At 43.6% G+C, this 24,466-nt stretch overlaps 1 protein-coding gene across 2 annotated transcripts in view; it reads left to right on the top strand.

Moving 5' to 3' along the window:
* The window catches only part of VWDE (von Willebrand factor D and EGF domains), an 89,419-nt gene that overhangs the window by 5,528 nt on the left and 59,425 nt on the right, over positions 1-24,466 (top strand). The window contains exons 2-7 of one of the 2 annotated variants that reach the window (XM_072154379.1): positions 14,125-14,309; positions 16,801-17,032; positions 18,275-18,337; positions 18,421-18,671; positions 19,949-20,038; positions 21,549-21,693. In XM_072154379.1, coding sequence (XP_072010480.1) covers positions 14,125-14,309; positions 16,801-17,032; positions 18,275-18,337; positions 18,421-18,671; positions 19,949-20,038; positions 21,549-21,693 — 966 coding nt within the window. Of the gene's footprint in view, positions 1-14,124; positions 14,310-16,800; positions 17,033-18,274; positions 18,338-18,420; positions 18,672-19,948; positions 20,039-21,548; positions 21,694-24,466 lie in introns of those variants that run through there. The other variant, XM_072154380.1, reaches the window with a different exon arrangement.

Below are 24,466 nucleotides of genomic sequence, written 5' to 3'. Positions count from 1 at the left end.
ACTGTCCTGGGGGATGGACCACTAAGGATGCACCATTATAGGTGTACAGGTAGTATGAGGCCACTGAGAGGACATGACACCATTTAGGAGGGCATTATACTGGGGGAGGGGAGGTTTAGGGGGCATCACATGTAGATTTGTAATGACACACTTTGGTCACCAGTTTTGTACCTCTTTGTGTCCCACATCCATATCATTGGGAACAAAAGTGAGCTTATGGAGTTTGTCTAGTTAGATGTGTTTCCTGCAGTGGCCACTAGAGGAGGAGACAGGTACTGCATGCCCACTATTTAAAGGAAACCTACCACTTTGAAATGGTCATTATGACCCACACTAACCTGCACATAAGGCGACATGAGGGGGTGCAGGCACATATTTTCGGTAATCAAATAACGAAATGGATGGATTATAACACTAGATTGTGTACTTTGCTAATAACCCACTCGGCGCTTGACTCTACGTCACAGCATTTGGGCATTAGCATACTAGGGGAGGCATGCAGAGTGCCATGACCACCTCCCTGCACCCTCCCTTCTTCGCTCCTGAGAGCTGGTGACGTCACCGAGGGTAAAAACTGGTCACAAGTCCCCTTTAAAAAAGAAAAGGAAGCCATGTAACCACTAGAGCGAGGACCCTTGTATCTTATAGGATCCTAGTGATGAGGTGGTCTCTGCAGAAGCTCCAGCTTGAGGCCACAGTCACACGTTCCACTAGCATTGCTTTCATAACGCGACGCCAGTGCACAGGGGGCGGGCCTCGGCCCAATCGCATATGCGTTTCCCGGGAAACACATGCGATCGATAACTCTTATATTTGTTATCCATGGCCTCTTTCCTTCTAAAATCAATTTTTTAAATTATGTTAATAAGCCATAAGAGCTCTGGGGGTGTTACCAGAGCCCCTCTGTGCTGTAGGCTCACAGGCTGTTATACTGTCTCCCTTCCCTCCTGCTCCCCCTTCCTCTACCTGATGTAATCTCACACAGTGGGAGGGGGGAAGTGCTTCTGCACAGTTTAATTTAATACAATAAAAAGTTCAACCCATCTTGTAAAAACAAAACCCTCATTTGGTTAAATTGAAGCATTACAAATCTATCTGGCTGTAGAAAAATAGTTTTCCGTAAATATAATTGTACTTGTTGAATACCATCCTGTAAAATAGAAATCACTTTACTTTAAACACTCTACAACTTACTTCAAAATGCTAGATAAAAAAAGAACTTTCTACTAGTTCTATGGAACCTTAAGGTACCACATGAAACCTTAAAGGGAACCTTTACCCCATTAAACTCCCAGCCTCCTCGGGTAGGGGATGAAATGTCCTTTTTGGAATTCCCATTTTTATGTGAAATCTCCTCTGTTCAAATTTCAAATAAATCTCCCCTAAAGTCATATGAAATTGTGCAGAGAAGAGTCATATTTTGCCTCAGATGAGTCAAGTTGAGGAGCAGTTGTGTCAAGGGAGAGTGGAAAGGTGCCCTGCCCCTGCACTGCTGTCCTGGAAACACCTGTGGTGTATGGAAGATACAAAGATGAGCTTTTTGTTATTTGGAGCCCACTACAGCAGAACCTTTCTATTATTTTCTCAATATTAACCATTGGGGCAAATAACGACAACACAAAAAAATCGAATTTTGGATATTCTCATCACATTACCATTACAAAAAAATGTCCCCGATTTTGAGGATCAGACAGAATTGCTTAGATGCTGACAAAAAACAATAACTGGTTCTAAAATGAAGTTTTTAGGACAGGAATTCCCCATCGACCAGACATGAAGAATTCAAGGAAGCAAAGAACTAAAAGCAAGAAACTCCTTCAGAGCAAAGACCCAGAGTGCGAAAAATGGCCACAAGTATAAATTCATCACAGCGTATGATACCAACAACATGAGAAGAGGAGGAATTTGGTAAAAAGTGGAAAATCTTGAAGATTGATCTTATTTTGGGAGAACATTCATTGGAGAAAACCAACATCGCCTTCCGTATAACTCTGCAGAACCTCTGAGTCCTAAGCAAGTTGAAAAAGTTACATGAAGAATGGGTCTACAAGTTCTCCAGAAAAGATGTCTCCTGCAAAAAGATCAGCCACGGATAAAAAGAGACCACTTGTTGTTCTATTGGTGAATAATAATAATAATAATAATTCTTTATTTATATAGCGCCGACAGATTACGCAGCGCTGCACAGAGTTTGCCAGATCAGTCTAATCACCTACCAGTATGTTTTGGAGTGTGGGAGGAAACCGGAGGACCCGGAGGAAACCAACGCAAACACAGAGAGAACATACAAACTCTTTGCAGATGTTGTCCTGGATGGGACTTAAACCCAGGCCACCAGCACTGCAAGGCTTTAGTGCTAACCATTGAGCCATCGTGCTGCGAGGCTGTAGTGCTTACCACTGAGCCACCGCGCTACAAGGCTGTAGTGCTAACCACTGAGTCACCGCGATGCAAAGCTGTAGTGCTAACAACTGAGCCACTGTGTTGCAAGGCTGTAGTGCTAACCACTGAGCCACCATGCTGCAAGGTTGTAGTGCTACCCACTCAGCCACCATGCTGCCCGAATCTTTCATATACATCTTTGTGATGATCTTCTGCAGTTCTAACTTTCAGGCTGGGAAGATGCTGGATTCCATCTGGTTCACTTCATTCAGCGGTCTGAACAGTCCTCTAGTGGCTTACTGCTGATTGAAACAATCTTGCCTGTCTGTCTGCAAACTTTGCTCTGAACCAGCAAGGGTTAACACGCACACTTTCAGAGCTCTGCCCCTGTCCCCTGAAGCATACATTGTACTCTGTCTAGTTTGGCTTTCTTTGTATTTCTGGCTTCTGACATCTGGTTTTTCTACTTGACTATCCTTCGTATTGGTGATTTTGTGCCTGATTAGTTATCTCTGTTGTGACTTGGATTGTCATTCTCCCCTTTGTGTTATTTGTTTGTCTTGTGTTTTTTACTGGTGTCGGGAGGGGCCATCCTTGTGGTTTTCCTATATCACCTAGAATACACAGAGGCGTGCAGGCAGCGCTGTTGGTGGGGGTCGAGTTTTAGGGTTCACCTGTCATTAGTCCCTGAGTCCAGTGTTCCCTTTAAAAATCGCATTCCATTTTACTTATAAATCAAGTTCTGTTATTTATGTGATCACATTTCCATTTAGAGTTTGTATGTTCTCTCCGTGTTTGTGTGGGTTTCCTCCGGTTCCTCCGGTTTCCTCCCACACTCCAAAAAATACTGGTAGGTAGATTAGATTATGAGCCCCATTGGGGACAGGGACTGATGTGACAAGTTCTGTGCAGCGCTGAGTAATCTGTGTGCGCTATATACATAAAGGAATTATTATAAAGAATTATTATTTAACAAACAATATACAGGAACAGCAAAATTGGGTCTATAAACGTAGAAGGAACTAAGCTAAAACATCATGGTCCATCTCACCATATGGCCCCACAATACAGACGTTGCATCAGAAATATGCAAATCCTTCATATTGATTGCCTGAAATACACAAAGTCAGATTCAATCGATTGAAAAACCGTGAAATGCGCTGGATCTACAAATGATAACTCAAAAACAGACACAACAAAGTAACAGATATGATCACTAAAAAAAATCATGGAGATGAATGGATGAACCAATATCATGTGGAAACATTTGACAAAGGAAGAATTACCGACATATGAATCTACTTGACTATGAATGAATAATAATAATTATAATAATAATAATAAATGTGTGGAATGATATCCATACAAGATGCATCAACCAACAATGGGCCACATTTATCAGAACCAGTGCAGTCTGTACTATGTGCAGTTTGCCTGTGGAGTCTGCAGGGGGCGCCAGATTATTGAATACTTCCTTTTACACACAACGTCACTTCCTTTTGTATATGATGACATCACTTCCTTTTGCACCTGATGACATCACTTCCTTTTGTATATGATGACATCACTTCCTTTTGTATATGATGACATCACTTCCTTTTGCACCTGATGACATCACTTCCTTTTGTATATGATGACATCACTTCCTTTTGTATATGATGACATCACTTCCTTTTGTACATGATGACATCACTTCCTTTTACACTTGATGATGTCACTTCCTGGTGCCATTTTAGCTACATTTTTCGACTGCCTGTACAAGATTTGCCTGACAAAAAGGTCATCCTAGCAATGTATAGCTATCATCAGTATTTTACCTGTATAAAGCCTTTCAAAGGGGCCAGGATGGTTTCATCCTTTTGGAGAAAATGAGAGTGAATCATTCTGGTATCATATGGATACATTTTCACCAGATCCCTTAAAACCATGTTCCAATAGAACCAGAGATAGGAGCTTCTGAATTAACTCTCCTCCTTCAGCCTCAAACTTGACTCTTCTCAGCTCATTGTCACATGACTTTGGAGGAGATTTGTTATTGGTAAATGGGTAAAAATTTCTCTTAAATGATGGAATTCCAGTAAAGGACATTTCCTCCCCTACCTGAGGGGGCTGGTAATTGAATGAGATAAAATCAAGGTGAGATTAACCTAAGAGCAACATTTAGTACAGATTGTACCGGCTGGACGCTGTACCCGCACTTTTGCTCCATGTTGTGAATCTGTGACCCTTCCCATGACAATCCCTATGTATTGCTGTGACATATTTCCTTTTACAATGCAAATAATAAAATGTTACACAATTTTACCATTTCCATCACATTCTGCAACATCTCTGCTTGCTGTCACTCTGAAAGCTTTGGGCGCCTTCATCCTTCCTCTTCAGTCTTTGTGCTTTGAGCTTCTGTGTGTCCATGACATTGGTGGCTCAGTCATCCACTATCCACTAACAGCAAGCACTGAAAGTTTCTATTCAATGACAACAAGCAGAGATCTGTAAAGTATATGGAATCCTTCCACTTCTAATTACATTAAATGTGACCAAAAATCTGCTCCATCAATCAGTTAACTTTCTTTTGATGATTTGTGCAGAAAAAAAATGTGTTTTTTGGACATTAATGAAAAAAATTACTGTAAAAAAAAAACTACATATGGTCGACGAAAAATATAATATTTCCCATAAAAATCTTTTGAAATACCACCATGACCTTACCAAGGAAATTTGGACAAAAAAAAATTCTAAATATTGGAATATTTATGTTCGGTTACCGATATTATTTTACAACAGCGCTCCCTGTGGACCGGAGTGGTATTACAAGTAAAAATAATAATGGAATAAATAATGTATCATTTTTCTTTGGCTCATGTAGAAGCCAATTGATATAGTTATAGATATTCACTGGGAAATCTCGGCGATAACCTATGGCCCCTTCGGTTTTTTTGGGATTGATCTTCACATGAGGTCAATTCAGAAGGGTTTTTTATCTTTATTCTGGAGTGTAAGCTGAAGGCTTCAAACTCGCCTCCTGACCCCTCTACCTGCCCCCTTGGGTGTTAGTTCTGCAGTAATTGATTGATCTTCTTCCTGTGGGGCCACAGGGAGGTCACAGAAAGTGAGAGTTGTGTAGAACTAAGAGACGGAGGGGGTGAGGTACCGTCCATCATCCACCTCATACAGCGCCCAATGCCGGAGGCACAACTTGTACTTACCCCCATTAACCCTACAGAGGTAGCAGCGGGTCAAATCCACTTATAGACTGGAAATCGATCACTTTGTGTAGAAGTCAAGAAGTAAAGTGTTTCATTTTTTTTAGATTCAGATCAGGTTTACATTCCGCTATATAAAGATGAATACAATGTAACAAAACACAAACAATAACAAGTAGATTTTAAGTTAAAATGAAAAAAAAATCATTTATTTTCAGACATATTAATAAAAGACAAATGCCCAAGTTTGTATACGATAAAGATGTGTTTACGGCCAAATAACACGACTAAAACCACCAGAGATATATCATAATGGATCCACTCAGTAGTGGATTATGATATAGGTGGTTTGGGCGGTAGCCCGGGGCCCAAGTCTTCTAGGGGGCCCATGTTTTTCCAAAGCACCCGCCACATTTTATATTCGGAAGGACCATCATCCATGAAATCCTTGTACATCTGTTCTTGCTCTGTATACACAAGAGCCATTTCAGGACCTTTGAAGGTCCTCCAAAGGTCCTGAAACTGCACATTTAAAGCAGCAGAAGGGACACATCCTCCATTCCCCAAGAAGCTGCTTCTAATATCACACGTAGGAAGTGATTCCAGACTTGTAGGAGCTATAATATTCATACAGCCCAGGAGCCATGGGGGTCTTACTCCGCTCCTGGATCCATGAGATCTCCAAGGATCAGGTCACATTGTATCCACTAGACCACCTGGGAATGTGTCACAGTGAACCAACCATATTATCTGGTAAAATGTTTCAGTGGACCTACCGTGCCATCAGGAAATGGGTGAGTGGATCCACCATAACCCCAGGGAATATATCATAGTAGATCCTCTATAGCAGCAGAAAAAAGGTCACAGTTAGAGATGAGCGAGTATACGCGTCCCAGCTTGATGCTCGTTCGAGTATTAGGGTACTCGCAACTGTTTCAGTAGATCCACCAAGAAACAGTCACAAAATCAACACTACCAAAGTGGAAGCTCTGAGATTAGATCCACTATACCACCAGGGACTAGGACATAGTAAATGAATAGATGGAATGGTATCACAGTGGATCTACTACACCACTAGGAAATACATCACTGATGATCCCGTAGCCACCAGGGAACATTCCCATATAGATCTATTATAACCCCAGGGAATATGCCATACTTGATCCACTAAGCCACCAGGGAAAATGTCCCCATGGATCCACTATTATGTGTATAGTCTTTGCTCCTCCGATACATCTGTGTCCTGGGGGGTCTGTGCTCTGCCTGTTTGCAGGTCCTGTGTCTTCTTGGCCGGATCTTGTGTTTCTCAGGATACATTCCATTCACATGAATAAGACGTTATGATGCAGAATCCGATTCATTGGTTTTCTCATGGGCTTATGTTTACACGGCCGGAGTCGTCTTGTACAGTAGGAAAAGACTGGATTTTAATGTGAGGATTGGAAAATCAATATCCTGCAGGCGCCTTAAAAGAGAATCCAGTTATAATGATCTCATATGTCACAGAATTGCCCTTAAAGAGGATCTGTCACCAATTCTAAAATACTGATATCCGCAACTCACATGATTCTTTCTACCCCCCTGATCAAGTCGGTGTTTGTTTCATTAAAATCCGTCCAGCCGTTCAATAGATATCACCCTCAGAAGTTTATATGTGAAGTCCTGCCTACCAGATATGGGGGTGGAGACTTCTATATCCTCAGGGGCGTATCTCTGAATAAAAAGGTATCACCCCCTTGGCTAGTAAGAGATTATAGCCCGTATCTTTTGAACCGGTGGATGGATTGTCTCAAAACAAACAACAAATGGATCCAGTGCCCAGCCTCTATCAGATGAGATATGGATGAGACACATTGTGACACTTGGTGACGGGTCAACCTTAAAGGGATTGTCCAGTATTAGAAAAGCGTATGGTAGCTGCATTCTTCCTACCGTGCCATGGCATGTGTGTATGTGATATTGTGGCTTAGCATCACAGATGGGAATGAGCCGGAGTTGAATTATAACCCACAGACAGGTGTGGTGCTGTTTCTTTAGAAAGGAGACATTTTTAATCACATATTTTTTTTTTTTGTAAAAAAAATGGGCTATTAAATATTTACTATAAAGAAAGGCAAATCATTGCAGAATTACTTCAACTTGTAGCAATGGTTTCCTTGGACAGCTGCAAGGAGTATGTGCCCCTCCCCCTTCACGCCTTTAAGACCATGATGGTCTAGGGTCACAGGTGGAATAAGCTCCTCCTCCTGACACCATGGACTGATACATTGTCATCTGTTTGTTACTATTCTTCTCCATCTGGCAGTACAATCGAGCTGCCATGAGTAAACCCCTATCTAAATACAATGAAATGGCTCTGCTCACATGTCCCAGCCCATAGGACAAAGCTGAAAAGTGATCTGTACAGAACAGGAGGTGTCATACATGAATTTTGTGTTATTTAATGTCAGACCCTTCTCCTTTCCTGGATGTTGGTGGATACAGCAGCTGGATTTACCCGTCCGTCACAGTGTTTGTTCACAATGGACTTATATTAATGGGGGATTTATCCACCGTTCACCATTTACAGCAGAGTCATGATCTAAACAGTTCAGATCTGTGCGATGATGAGGATTAGCGGCTGCTAAATAAACCTGGGAGCGTTTACAGATTTAGGACTTTGATGCAACCGGAACATTGAGTAGAGGCCGAGCAGCTGCTACAGACGGGGGCAGGAGGACCCTACAAGGGGAATCCTATGGACCAGGAATATACCCCAATATATGTATACTGCTACAGACAGGGGCAGGAGGACCCTACAAGGGGAATCCTATAGAGCAGGAATATACCCCAATATATGTATACTGCTACAGACAGGGGCAGGAGGACCCTACAAGGGGAATCCTATAGAGCAGGAATATACCCCAATATATGTATACTGCTACAGACAGGGGCAGGAGGACCCTACAAGGGGAATCCTATGGACCAGGAATATATCCCAATATATGTATACTGCTACAGACAGGGGCAGGAGGACCCTACAAGGGGAATCCTATGGACCAGGAATATACCCCAATATATGTATACTGCTACAGACAGGGGCAGGAGGACCCTACAAGGGGAATCCTATAGACCAGGAATATTCCCCAATATATGTATACTGCTACAGACAGGGGCAGGAGGACCCTACAAGGGGAATCCTATGGACCAGGAATATACCCCAATATATGTATACTGCTACAGACAGGGGCAGGAGGACCCTACAAGGGGAATCCTATAGACCAGGAATATACCCCAATATATGTATACTGCTACAGACAGGGGCAGGAGGACCCTACAAGGGGAATCCTATAGAGCAGGAATATACCCCAATATATGTATACTGCTACAGACAGGGGCAGGAGGACCCTACAAGGGGAATCCTATGGACCAGGAATATATCCCAATATATGTATACTGCTACAGACAGGGGCAGGAGGACCCTACAAGGGGAATCCTATGGACCAGGAATATACCCCAATATATGTATACTGCTACAGACAGGGGCAGGAGGACCCTACAAGGGGAATCCTATGGACCAGGAATATACCCCAATATATGTATACTGCTACAGACAGGGGCAGGAGGACCCTACAAGGGGAATCCTATAGACCAGGAATATTCCCCAATATATGTATACTGCTACAGACAGGGGCAGAAGGACCCTACAAGGGGAATCCTATAGACCAGGAATATACCCCAATATATGTATACTGCTACAGACAGGGGCAGGAGGACCCTACAAGGGGAATCCTATAGACCAGGAATATACCCCAATGTATGTATACTGCTACAGACAGGGGCAGGAGGACCCTACAGGGGGAATCCTATAGACCAGGAATATACCTGAATATACAGTATACATACCTCCCAACCGTCCCGGTTTCGGCGGGACTTTCACGTTTTTTTAGCCTTGTCCCGCCGCCCCGGGAGGTTAAGAGGTTGTCACGCTTTGTTATGCGTTTTCCCGGACCAGGAGACTTTGTCCCGTCTCCTGGTCCCGGGACACTGACTGCAGAGGAGACAACGCGAGCTCTGCTCCCAGCACAGCCCCTCCTCCTCCTCCCCCGGGCCGCCCCTCCTCCCCCTGTGTGAGCCGTGCCGTGTGTGAGGAGGAATAATCATGGGGGAGGGGGGGGGAGCGGCCTCACCAGGAGAGCGGCTGCTTTGAAGTCTGAGCCTGAGCTGCCAGCTATGCAGGGCACAGCACAGCAGAGCCGTGCCCAACTCTTCCCCCTGCGTGAGCTGCAGTGTCTGAGGAATCATCATGGGGGTCACCTGGAGAGCGGCTGCTGGCCATAGATGTGGAGACTCCTCTGCTCCTTCACCTGATAGCTGTGCAGGGGGAGGGAGGCAGCACAGAGAGATAGCAGGAGATGTGATGTGCCCCCCTCCAGCAGCTACAGACGTCTATTAGGAGCATCTACCAGCATGAGGTAGGACAGTCAAAGACATCATGCACAGTTACAGCTCAGTGTGTGACAGGGCACATCTATCAGGGCTTGTATGGCAGCTTTGTGACATACAAGCCCTGAAATAATCGCAATGTCTTGCGAACCGCCAGACATTGCGATTATTTTGCCCTTCTCCACACCGAGAGGGATATATATAGCTAATAACCCCTAGGCGCACCTGGACATTATACTACGTCCCTGCGGCTAGATACTTAGCGCACCGGGACGTAGTATAGCGTACTGCTTCTGGCACCGGCTCACAAACAGAGCTGGCACCAGAAGTAGCGGCTATCAGCTGTCAATCACAGCTGACACGTGCTCTAACACCTGCAAACTCCGACTCCCAACTCCGATCACAGGGTTTAACCCCTTACACGCCGCGGTCAAGCAAGACCACGGCGTGTAAGGGTGTTCCTCTTCTGGGCAGCCCCGTGGTCTGCCAAGTGCCCTGGGGCTGCACAATCTCCCTGGAAGTCAGATCCCTTCCGGGTCTGACCGTAAACTGTCTGTGCATGCTTCTGCACCACCAGACATTGTACACTGCTCTACAATGAAATAGTATTGTATAGCAGTGTATTGGACTTGAACCAGTGATCAGAGAATCAGAGCATCGCTGGTTCAAGTATGGAAAAGGAAAAACGTGTAAAAACACTTAACACTACACATTAGAATAAATAAAAAATAAATACATAAAAATATAAGCCCCTAAAATGTCACTTTCCCATTAAAACACTTAATAAAGTATAAAAAACACAAAAACACAACCCCCCCCCCACATATTTGGTATTGCCGCGTCCGTAACAATCTGTATAATAAAAAAGAATCGTTACTGGACCCGCACGGTAAACGCCGGAGAAAAAAAGCAAAATACTTTCCGAAAATGAGATACCTTTAAAAAAATTCTTTAAAAAAAATGTTCTGCACTCTAAAATAAGCCCACTAAAAAGAACAACTCTTCTCGCAAAAAATAAGCCCCTAACCAGATTTGTCAGCCGAAAAAATAAAAAAGATCTGCATATGAAAAGACGGTGATGCTAAAATGTACAAGATTTTCTCCAAATTAGACTACAGGAGGAGGCTGGAGGACAGGAGACTACAGGAGGAGGCTGGAGGACAGGAGACTACAGGAGGAGGCTGGAGGACAGGGGGATACAGGAGGAGGATGGAGGACAGGGGGATACAGGAGGAGGCTGGAGGACAGGGGGATACAGGAGGAGGCTGGAGGACAGGAGACTACAGGAGGAGGCTGGAGGACAGGAGACTACAGGAGGAGGCTGGAGGACAGGAGACTACAGGAGGAGGCTGGAGGACAGGGGGATACAGGAGGAGGCTGGAGGACAGGGGGATACAGGAGGAGGCTGGAGGACAGGGGGATACAGGAGGAGGCTGGAGGACAGGAGGCTGGAGGCCAGGAGACTACAGGAGGAGGCTGGCAGGACAGGAGACTACAGCAGGAGGCTGGCAGGACAGGAGACTACAGGAGGAGGATGGAGGACAGGAGACTACAGGAGGAGGCTGGAGGCAGGAGACTACAGGAGGAGGCTGGCAGGACAGGAGACTACAGGAGGAGGATGGAGGACAGGAGACTACAGGAGGAGGATGGAGGACAGGGGGATACAGGAGGAGGCTGGAGGACAGGGGGATACAGGAGGAGGCTGGAGGACAGGGGGATACAGGAGGAGGCTGGAGGACAGGAGGCTGGAGGCCAGGAGACTACAGGAGGAGGCTGGCAGGACAGGAGACTACAGCAGGAGGCTGGCAGGACAGGAGACTACAGGAGGAGGATGGAGGACAGGAGACTACAGGAGGAGGCTGGAGGCAGGAGACTACAGGAGGAGGCTGGCAGGACAGGAGACTACAGGAGGAGGATGGAGGACAGGAGACTACAGGAGGAGGATGGAGGACAGGGGGATACAGGAGGAGGCTGGAGGACAGGGGGATACAGGAGGAGGCTGGAGGACAGGAGGCTGGAGGCCAGGAGACTACAGGAGGAGGCTGGCAGGACAGGAGACTACAGCAGGAGGCTGGCAGGACAGGAGACTACAGGAGGAGGATGGAGGACAGGAGACTACAGGAGGAGGCTGGAGGCAGGAGACTACAGGAGGAGGCTGGAGGCCAGGAGACTACAGCAGGAGGCTGGCAGGACAGGAGACTACAGGAGGAGGATGGAGGACAGGAGACTACAGGAGGAGGATGGGGGACAGGAGACTACAGGAGGAGGCTGGAGGACAGGAGACTACAGGAGGAGGCCACAGAATGAGGAGGATAGAGGACAGGAGACTACAGGAGGAGGCTGGAGGCCAGGAGACTACAGCAGGAGGCTGGCAGGACAAGAGACTACAGGAGGAGGATGGAGGCCAGGAGACTACAGGAGGAGGCTGGAGGCCAGGAGACTACAGGAGGAGGCTGGAGGCCAGGAGACTACAGCAGGAGGCTGGCAGGACAGGAGACTACAGGAGGAGGATGGAGGACAGGAGACTACAGGGGGAGGCTGAAGGACAGGAGACTACAGGAGGAGGCCACAGAATGAGGAGGATAGAGGACAGGAGGCCACACCATGTGAGGAGGGGAAGGGTTGGGAGTACAGATAGGATTATGTGTAAGTTTGGGGAGATAAATAAAAGTGGAAAACCAAATGTAAAGGGAGAATAAAATTAAAGAGGGGTTTATATGTTTTACATGTTGCAGAGTTGCATTAGGGGATATTATATTGGTCCACAGGAAGGGGGGGGGGGGGCAAATTAAGTGGCGTTGTACCATGTGGGGACCATCAAGTTTGATATTATACTATACCTGTGGGTGGGACAATGGGCGTGGTTTAGAAAAAGGGGGAGGGGCTTTGTGTCCCTCTTTCTCTTGCCCAAAAGTTGGGAGGTATGAGTATATACTGCTACAAATCCCCCATATATAATATATATATAGTACACACACATATCCGCCATATATAATACAGATTCATATCCTGATATATAGTGCAGTCACATACCCCCCATATATATAACATAGCTTCCATATTTAGTATATATAATACAGACACATATCCCCATATATAATACAGATATATACCCCCATATATAATACAGCTATATCCCTCATATATAGGTTCTGCAGATTTGTTCTTAAGTTGAGTTTGTATGTAAGTCGGAACTGTATATTTTATTATTGTACCCCTAGTCAAAATTTTTTGCTCTCTGTGACAATTGGATTTTAAAAATGTTGGACTGTTGTAAGAACCAGGAGTAACAATGAAGCTTCATTACAGACGCCTGTGATAACTGTTATAGCTGATTATTGTAGCCTGGGGCTAAAGTACAGGAAATTACCAACATCCAGAGGTCCGTTTGTAATTAGGGGTCGTCTGTAAGTCGGGTGTTCTTAAGTAGGGGACCACCTGTATATATATATATCCAATATACAGTACAGACATATATTCCCCAATTCAGACATATATACCCCATACATAATACAGACACATACCCCCATATATAGTGCCTCCAAATGTCAGCCCCATGTTGTGCAGCTCCATCTATTGCTATACTCCATATGATGCTATATCCCCCTGTATACATTATAGTGCAGTCACATGTAGCTATACATGTAGTGCATTTACCGGACCTGTATCGGACCTGTGTATGGTCCATGGTCTCTGGATTCCTCCTTCTTATCTGCCATTGTTCTTCTGTGACTGGATAATCCGTTATATATTGGATGGAGACCCCCCCCCCCCCCCAGATGTCTCCCCCAGGTGTTCCCAGTTATGGATCTATCAAAGACGCGGCCGACCCCAGGCGCAGTACAGGACGCCATCTGCATGTGTTTAGCGTGTTTTTCCCGTGTTTGTGTGGGTTTTGCTCCAGGCTCCACGATTTCCTCCCAAACTCCACAAACAAACTGATGAGTGGGCAGCTCTGAAAATGACAGTAAAGTAGGAAAGATAATCGGAAATTACAAGAAGATCGCAACAAACACAAGGAGCTCCAGCCTCTAAGTAATAACAGTAACATATCCCAAGATCCCTGTGATTCTCATCCCATTCTATGTAACATGTGATGATTATGTCCCAGCAGCTCCCGAGTGCTCCCCCACTGGACACCAGATCCTCCAGAACCCCTACAGAAGTCTGGACTTTGACTCCAGCAGCCTCCAGCAATCCGCCATACACGACCTGATATGTGACCACTCACTCACATCCGGATGGTACAGATTTATCATCTTTGATAAACCGGCGGAGATGCCAACCAAGTGCGTGGAGGTATTGGTACTGCAAATATATTACACATAGGTAGAAACAAGAATATAACTACTATAATACTGCCCTCTATGTACAAGAATATAACTACTATAATACTGCCCCCTATGTACAAGAATATAACTATTATAATACTGCCCCCTATGTACAGGAATATAACTACTATAATACTGCCCCTATGTACAAGAATATAACTACTATAATACTGCCCCCTATGTACAAGAATATAACTACTATAATACTGCCCCCTATGTACAGGAATATAACTGCTATAATACTGCCCCCTATGCACAAGAATATAACTACTATAATACTGCCCCCTATGTACAAGAATATAACTGCGATAATACTGCCCCCTATGTACAAGAATATAACTACTATAATACTGCCCCTATGTACAAGAATATAACTACTATAAAACTGCTCCCTATGTACAAGAATATAACTACTATAATACTGCCCCCTATGTACAGGAATATAACTACTATAATACTGCCCCCTATGTACAAGAATATAACTACTATAATACTGCCCCCTATGTACAAGAATATAACTACTATAATACTGCCCCCTATGTACAAGAATATAACTACTATAATACTACCCCCTATGTACAAGAATATAACTACTATAATACTGCTCCCTATGTACAAGAATATAACTAATATAATACTGCCCCTATGTACAGGAATATAACTACTATAATACTGCCCCCTATGTACAGGAATATAACTACTATAATACTGCCCCCTATGTACAGGAATATAAGTACTATAATACTGCCCCCTATGTACAAGAATATAACTACTATAATACTGCCCCCTATGTACAGGGATATAACTACTATAATACTGCCTCCTATGTACAGGAATATAACTACTATAATACTGCCCCCTATGTACAAGAATATAACTACTATAATACTGTCCCCTATGTACAAGAATATAACTACTATAATACTGCCCCCTATGTACAGGAATATAACTACTATAATACTGCCCCCTATGTACAGGAATATAACTACTATAATACTGCCCCCTATGTACAGGAATATAAGTACTATAATACTGCCCCCTATGTACAAGAATATAACTACTATAATACTGCCCCCTATGTACAGGGATATAACTACTATAATACTGCCTCCTGTGTACAGGAATATAACTACTATAATACTGCCCCCTATGTACAGGAATATAACTACTATAATACTGCCCCCTATGTACAAGAATATAACTACTATAATACTGCCCCCTATGTACAGGAATATAACTACTATAATACTGCCCCCTATGTACAAGAATATAACTACTATAATACTGCCCCCTATGTACAAGAATATAACTACTATAATACTGCCCCTATGTACAAGAATATAACTACTATAATACTGTCCCCTATGTACAAGAATATAACTACTATAATACTGCCCCCTATGTACAGGAATATAACTACTATAATACTGCCCCCTATGTACAGGGATATAACTACTATAATACTGCCCCCTATGTACAGGGATATAACTACTATAATACTGCCCCCTATGTACAAGAATATAACTACTATAATACTGCCATCTATGTACAGGAATATAACTACTATAATACTGCCTCCTATGTACAGGAATATAACTACTATAATACTGCCCCCTATGTACAAGAATATAACTACTATAATACTGCCCCCTATGTACAAGAATATAACTACTATAATACTGCCCCTATGTACAAGAATATAACTACTATAATACTGTCCCCTATGTACAAGAATATAACTACTATAATACTGCCCCCTATGTACAGGAATATAACTACTATAATACTGCCCCCTATGTACAGGGATATAACTACTATAATACTGCCCCCTATGTACAGGGATATAACTACTATAATACTGCCCCCTATGTACAAGAATATAACTACTATAATACTGCCATCTATGTACAGGAATATAACTACTATAATACTGCCTCCTATGTACAGGAATATAACTACTATAATACTGCCCCTATGTACAGGAATATAACTACTATAATACTGCCCCCTATGTACAAGAATATAACTACTATAATACTGTCCCCTATGTAAAGGAATATAACTACTATAATACTGCCCCCTATGTACAGGGATATAACTACTATAATACTGCCCCCTATGTACAAGAATATAACTACTATAATACTGCCCTCTATGTACAAGAATATAACTACTATAATACTGCCCCCTATGTACAGGAATATAACTACTATAATACTGCCCCCTATGTACAAGAATATAACTACTATAATACTGCCCCCTATGTACAGGAATATAACTACTATAATACTGCCCCCTATGTACAGGAATATAACTACTATAATACTGCCCCCTATGTACAGGAATATAACTACTATAATACTGCCCCCTATGTACAAGAATAAAACTACACTACAGTCGCTATAGAATATGATGTCACACAGAGTCTGCTCCTAATTCTCACCTTGTTTGTCCGGCAGATGAATCACTGTGGGACACAAGCCCCCGTTTGGTTGTCCCTAAGGGAATCAGAAGTCCTCCCGGCACCAGGAGAAGTGAAGCAGCTCACAGCTTGTGCCACCTGGCAGTTCTTCTTCAGCAGCACCAAGGATTGTTGTCTCTTCCGCATCCCAGTCACCGTCAGAAATTGTGGGGACTTTTTTGTCTATTTGTTGCAGCCGACGCAAGGTTGTATGGGCTACTGTGCAGAAGGTAAGTCCTGCTTCCGATGCTCTGGAGATATCAGGGGTGGAGTAGTAGATGCTTCATGGTTTATATGTGTTTGGAGATGCAGAACTACCAGCTGAATAATTAGGTGGGATCCATGCTGGGTGGGAGACTGTTGGGTTGTTGGTCTCCTTCGCCAACTTTAATCTAAATTCTCCACTAGTCAAAACCCATTGAAGATCCTCCACATAACTTTGGATCAGGAACATTTGGGAAACTTATGGCAATATATTTGCTCATCGAGGAATGACGATTGCTATGAGATATTCTTAACATATCATGAAATTCCCTTTTTTGCATAAACCAGTCAACATTTGAGTCAAGTATAATATGGTTGCATTGTGTGTCCAAGTCAAGTTCTACATGTCCATTGGGTTATAGTCTAGAACTTCTTGAAGGTATCAGATGTCAAGTCATGCTGTAAGCTGGGAATATGTGATGGGCTGGGCAGTGAGTTCCACACAATTGGTGCAGCACGGAGAAGTCTGTGGCCACGAAGATTGATCTTCAATGTCCACACACAACACTGAGAAATTCTTCTGAGAAACGGGAATCCCAGGGTTTGGTCACCCACCAATCACAGATCTTCCAGTAAAGTGATTATTTTTGTTACACTTTCAGAATTATTTGCCACAATGGGGGTCATTTACTAAGGGCCCGATTCGCATTTTCCCGACGTGTTACCCGAATATTTCCGATTTGTGCCGATTTTTCCCTGTATTGCCCCGGGATTTTGGTGCACACGATCGGATTGTGGCGCATCAGTGCTGGCATGCACGCGACGGAAATCGGGGGGCGGACCCGAGTCCACCGCAGAGAACGCGCAGCTGGATCGCTGTGGATTCGGGTCCGGACGGGATTCACTAATGTAGTTCCTCCGATGTCCACCAGGTGGCACTGCTGCGATGAAGTCCGCCAAGGCCCGCCGGAATGCACTGAAGTTCACCGGCCTATTCCTGGTGAAGGTAAGCGCAAGTCCCGCAACACTTTTTTTTTTTTTAAATGCGGCGGTTTTTCCGAATCCGTCGGGTTTTCGTTTGGCCACGCCCCCGATTTCCGACGCGTGCATGCCAGCGCCGATGCGCCACAATCCGATTGCATGCGCCAAAATCCAGTGGCAATACAGGGAAAATCGGCGCAAATCGGAAATATTCAGGTAACACGTTGGGAAAACACGAATCGGGCCCTTATGAAATGACCCCCAATGATGGTATTTTTTTTCTCCAGTGGTTCCAGAATCTAGATCCCAATGTGACGATGGAGAGATAGAAGTCAATGGTGTGTGCACAGGTAAGAATGAGGGACGTCATCTTCAAGGGATTTGTGATTTTTTTTTCTCAACATTTTTCTTTAATGCAATTTTTATTTGACAGGTGAATCATTTGCACAGAGTCTCTTACCAGAATCTCCATCTCCACCGGAAATAGTGCCGGAAATTATCGGCTCCAGCGTTCATCTCAAATGTTCTTTTGAGGCTCCTTCTACAAACAGCTCCTTGGGATTCGTTGTGAGGTGGTCCAGGTTGTCCCATGGTGGAGAGAAGGAAGAACTTCGACAAGAAGCTGTGGTGCTGCCATTTTCTACCATAGAGTTGGATGGAATAAATGTCAGACTCGGAGATCGGGTACGAATGTGATTACTTCTGTGTAGGTTGAAGTTGGTGCTTGAGCTTTGCTTTTAGATGCACCACCTTATCACACAGGGTCATTTACTAAGGGCCCGATTCGCGTTTTCCCGACGTGTTACCCGAATATTTCCGATTTGCGCCGATTTCCCCTGAATTGCCCCGGGATTTTGGCGCACGCGATCGCATTTTGGCACATCGGCGCTGGCATGCACGCGACGGAAATGGGGGGGGGCGTGGCCGAGCGAAAACCCGACGGATTCGGAAAAAACGCCGCATTTAAAACAAAAAAAGTGTCGCTTGGGACGCGCTTACCTTCACTTGGTCCGGCTCGGTGAATTCCAGTGCGTTCCGATGCTTTTCAGCGCAGCAGCGCCACCTGGTGGACGGCGAGGAACTACCTTAATGAATCCCGGCCGGACCCGAATCCACCGCAGAGAACGCGCCGCTGGATCGCGAACGGACTGGGTAAGTAAATCTGCCCCAATGTATTTGGTTCTATGGTCTGGGATCTATTTTAGAGACACATTATTACCTCAAGATCTAAAACCTCTGTGAGAATCAAGTGTAGATCAACAAGAAATCGGTAGTGATCAAAGTTTTATCTATAAGAACCACTAAGGGCTTACTGTCTCTTGGATGATGATGATGACTTGGTAATGGTTGGGCCCATCCTCTTTATGAGCTACGCATGGCCTTCATCTTAAAAGAACTACATTGTTATCAAGGAAGGGTATAGGGCACCGTCCAAGGGTCATGGTAAGGGGTGGAAGAGGAACAACCAAGTACGCTAATGGAGCCATCCTTGCTTGTGAGTTTGGTTTTATCTATGGTTTGTACCATTCCCTTTGCTTTTGGGTGGCGATGATCTTTGAAAGCCTCCTCTCTCCATCACACTCGAGCAAGGAGATGAGGGTTGGGAGAGTGGATCAAGGGTCAACCAAGTGTCCTATGGCCATGTGGAATCTGGAGAAAGCTGGAGATGGATCTATCCATCCTGATGCCTTGGCCTTCATTTAATGTCCACCTTAAGGGTCTTCTTGGAAAACTGGCTCGATTTGGTCGTCTAGAGTCTTCTTAAATGTCTTCACCCACATCAAAGTACCGAGATTTGTTATGCTCCTCATTCCATCTCAGGACCCTCTCTAGGTTTCCCATAGATATTCTATGACACCCCCCACCACATGTTCCTCTGAATTCTTAGGTTCTTTGATGTTCTGGTGCGAGTCTACAGATTACCGTCCCACCTCATCCTGTCATCACGTCTTCTCCCACAGATCTTCTGCAGTGTCTCCAGCTTCCACCTCGAGCAACCAGATGTTCACAGTCTCACCCTCGAGAGCGAAGAATTTTTTGCTGGCATAAAGGTAAATAGTCATATAATCGTTTATGACCTGTCATTACGGTAAGTGATCTGCACAATAGCCTTTGTTCTTTCCTAGATTACATGGTAGGGATAGAATTCCTTCTCCCAGATATCTAATGGTCAGGTCACAGCCTGGAAGAAGACGCCATTCATTGGAGTCTCTAGATTTCAAGGGATGGATTAACAATTGTTACAATTCTGTCCTGATAATAAATGATACAAAGTAAACAAAAGAATCGTCTTAAACTGTTATATGTATACAACTCCGATACAGACCTGTGTGTATCCATAGTAACAGACTACAGACCACCCCAGTGTTGTCAGATCCTATAATCATGTGTGATTCCATTGTTACTTTTGTGTTAGTGATAACAAGAAAGGAATTGTCTGCACTTAGAGATTGTATTTTTGTGAATCTAATAGTAGAGTAATAATAATAATAATAATCTTTATTTATATAGCGCCATCATATTCCTTAGCGCTGTACATATCATAGGGGACATGTACAAATAAAATATTACATAACATAGAACAAGCAGTCATATGGAGAAATAGGAGCGATGGCCCTAATCACAAGAGCTTACAGTCTATGAGGATGAGGGGGTGACACAAGAGCTTACAGTCTATGAGGATGAGGGGGTGACACAAGAGCTTACAGTCTATGAGGATGAGGGTGACACAAGAGCTTACAGTCTATGAGGATGAGGGGGTGACACAAGAGCTTACAGTCTATGAGGATGAGGGGGTGACACAAGAGCTTACAGTCTATGAGGATGAGGGGGTGACAAAAGAGCTTACAGTCTACGAGGATGAGGGGGTAACACAAGAGTTTACAGTCTATGAAGATGAGGGGGGACACAAGAGCTTACAGTCTATGAGGATGAGGGGGACACAAGAGCTTACAGTCTATGAGGATGAGGGGGACACAAGAGCTTACAGTCTATGAGGATGAGGGGGACACAAGAGCTTACAGTCTATGAGGATGAGGGGGTGACAAAAGAGCTTACAGTCTATGAGGATGAGGGAGGACATAAGAGCTTACAGTCTATGAGGATGAGGGGGGACACAAGAGCTTACAGTCTATGAAGATGAGGGGGGACACAAGAGCTTACAGTCTATGAAGATGAGGCGGGACACAAGAGCTTACAGTCTATAAGGTTGAGGAGGTGACACAAGAGCTTACACTCTATGAGGATGAGGGGGACACAAGAGCTTACAGTCTATGAGGATGACGGGGGACACAAGAGCTTACAGTCTATGAGTATGAGGAGGTGACACAAGAGCTTACAGTCTATGAGGATGAGGGGGGACACAAGAGCTTACAGTCTATGAAGATGAGGGGGGACACAAGAGCTTACAGTCTATGAAGATGAGGGGGGACACAAGAGCTTACAGTCTATAAGGTTGAGGAGGTGACACAAGAGCTTACAGTCTATGAGTTGGGGTTTTGCAGTCGGCTAGTTGAGACTGAAATCTAGACTTAGATCAGATCTGCGTCTCTCTCCTCACAGCTGCAACCAGAATCCTTCACCATATCGGAAGATGGGAGAGATCACACAATTATGGTGAGAAGCACTATTCCGATTTTGTGCTCAGATACAAGTCAACTGGAGAACGGCTGTAAGGTCTCACTAAGGCTCCATACCATGAATGAAGGTAGGTAAGATATGGTTCCAGCAACCCAAGGCTCAGAGCGAATGTTCTAGATAACCTAAAACAATCAGATAGAAGTCCCATGGAGAGGGAAATGGAGTTACTGGAGGTTCTACAGAACATGATGTGGAGCATAGAATGGACTTGTTGAGGTTCTACACAACCACATTGAGGTTCTACAAGAATTGCTATATACTTTTTGAAGTTCTAAGGGAATCCTCCGGGTGAGGAATGGATATTGTGAGGTTCTACACAACATAATACAATCACATTGAGGTTCCACACAAGGAACTATGAAGTTGGTTGAGGTTTTACACAACTTGATTCAATCACACAGAGATTACACGCGTGTTGTATGGTCTGGTTGAGGTTCTACAAAAACTAATGAAAAAAAATTGACCTTTTTGACCTTTAGGTTTAACAATACTCCTAATTACGAACATTAGAAATTCATGAGGTTTCAAAAACAATTTAGGCAAAATATACCAGACCATGTTACATCTACTCAATGTGGAACCTCAATGAAGATCCATCTAACAGAGAACAGTACACAATGGGGCTCATTTACTAAGGGATGCGTGGCCGCACTCTCGTCGGGTTTCCCAAATTTTTCCATTTTGCGCTGGGATTTTGATGCACTCGATTGGATTTTGGCGCAATCGGCTTTCACACAACAGAAATCGGGGGGAGGGGGGGCGTGGCCGTTGGACAACCCGATGGATTCTGAAAAAACACGGAATTTAAAAAGCGAAATGTGGCGCAAGATCAGCACTTACATGCACCGGGAAGAAGTTGAACTCCGGCGGACCTCGGTGCAGCAGCGACACCTGCTGGATATCGGGGCACGACCTTAGTGAATCCTGGAAGGACCCGAATCCACATCGGACAACGCGCCGCGGGATCGCGACTGGACCGGGTAAGTAAATGAGCCCCAATGTGATCAAATCTGAAGATATTAATATTATTATATGAGTAAAAGTTCTACACAACAACATAAAGTCACTTTAAAGGAAGCCCACCATGAGGAGTCAGAAGTAGATGTGATGGTAGATTTCTCCTGTCTCTTCCCTAATCTGTAATTTGATAATCCTGGAACCTAACTTGTTAAAAACTTTATTTTAGTAATATGTAAATTACCTGCAGAGGCTCCTGGGGCGTGTACTATACTGGGCAGGGACTGGGAGCTAAGGCTACTCCCCGCTCAAGTAGCCTCGGCAGCTAATTTACATATTGGTAAAATAAAGTTTTGTAACAAGGTAGGTTCCAGGATTATCAAATTACAGATTAGGGCAGAGACAGGAGGAGGAATCTACCATAACATCTACTTCTTACAGTAGATTCCTCATGGTAGGTTTCCTTTTAGGACCCGGACTGTTGTATAGTCACAGAGAAGTCCCATAGCGATCACACTGAGGTCCTAGACAACAACAAACGAATGTGTCATCTACTTATTTCTACTATTTTTTCACCCGTTTTTCATTAACAAGATGAAAGGGAACCTCGGGGCATCAGGATCAGGTTTTCAACAATCACATCAACAATTTGAAAATACCGAAAGATAAATTGTTCCTCCACAAAAAACTGAGTCAAAATTGCTCCCTTCAGTCATGTCTGTGCCCCAGGCTCCTGCGCCCGGGATCTGCGCTTCTTCTAATCTTTCTCCTGATATTTCCAAATTATTCACATGCTGCAGCATATTATTATATCTATATTAAATTTGTAACATGTCGTTTAATTATCTGCATCTTATTACAACACTACAGCAGTCACAATTGTTAATGACAATCTATGAAATACAAACATCTATCACTCGACATATATATTCAAGTAGAATATAACTACTATAATACTGCCCCCTATGTACAAGTATATAACTACTATAATACTGCCCCCTATGTACAAGTATATAACTACTATAATACTGCCCCCTATGTACAAGAATATAACTACTATAATACTGCCCCCTATGTACAAGAATATAACTACTATAATACTGCCCCCTATGTACAAGAATATAACTACTATAATACTGCTCCCTATGTACAGGAATATAACTACTATAATACTGCCCCTATGTACAAGAATATAACTACTATAATACTGCCCCCTATGTACAAGAATATAACTACAATAATACTGCCCCCTATGTACAAGAATATAACTACTATAATACTGCCTCCTATGTACAGGAATATAACTACTATAATACTGCTCCCTATGTACAAGAATATAACTACTATAATACTGCCCCCTATGTACAGGAATATAACTACTATAATACTACCCCCTATGTACAAGAATATAACTACTATAATACTGCCCCCTATGTACAAGAATATAACTACTATAATACTGCCCCCCTATGTACAAGAATATAACTACTATAATACTGCCCCTATGTACAAGAATATAACTACTATAATACTACCCCCTATGTACAAGAATATAACTACTATAATACTACCTCCTATGTACAAGAATATAACTGCTATAATACTGCTCCTATGTACAAGAATATAACTACTATAATACTGCCTCCTATGTACAGGAATATAACTACTATAATACTGCCCCCTATGTACAAGAATATAACTACTATAATACTGCCTCCTATGTACAAGAATATAACTACTATAACACTACCTCCTATGTACAAGAATATAACTGCTATAATACTGCCCCATATGTACAAGAATATAACTACTATAATACTGCCTCCTATGTACAGGAATATAACTACTATAATACTGCCCCCTATGTACAAGAATATAACTAC

Source organism: Engystomops pustulosus, chromosome 5 (assembly GCF_040894005.1).
Source record: "Engystomops pustulosus chromosome 5, aEngPut4.maternal, whole genome shotgun sequence".
Taxonomy (NCBI): Eukaryota; Metazoa; Chordata; class Amphibia; order Anura; family Leptodactylidae; genus Engystomops; species Engystomops pustulosus.
Note: the sequence above shows the minus strand (reverse complement) of the source record. Positions and strands in the feature narration are given on the sequence as shown.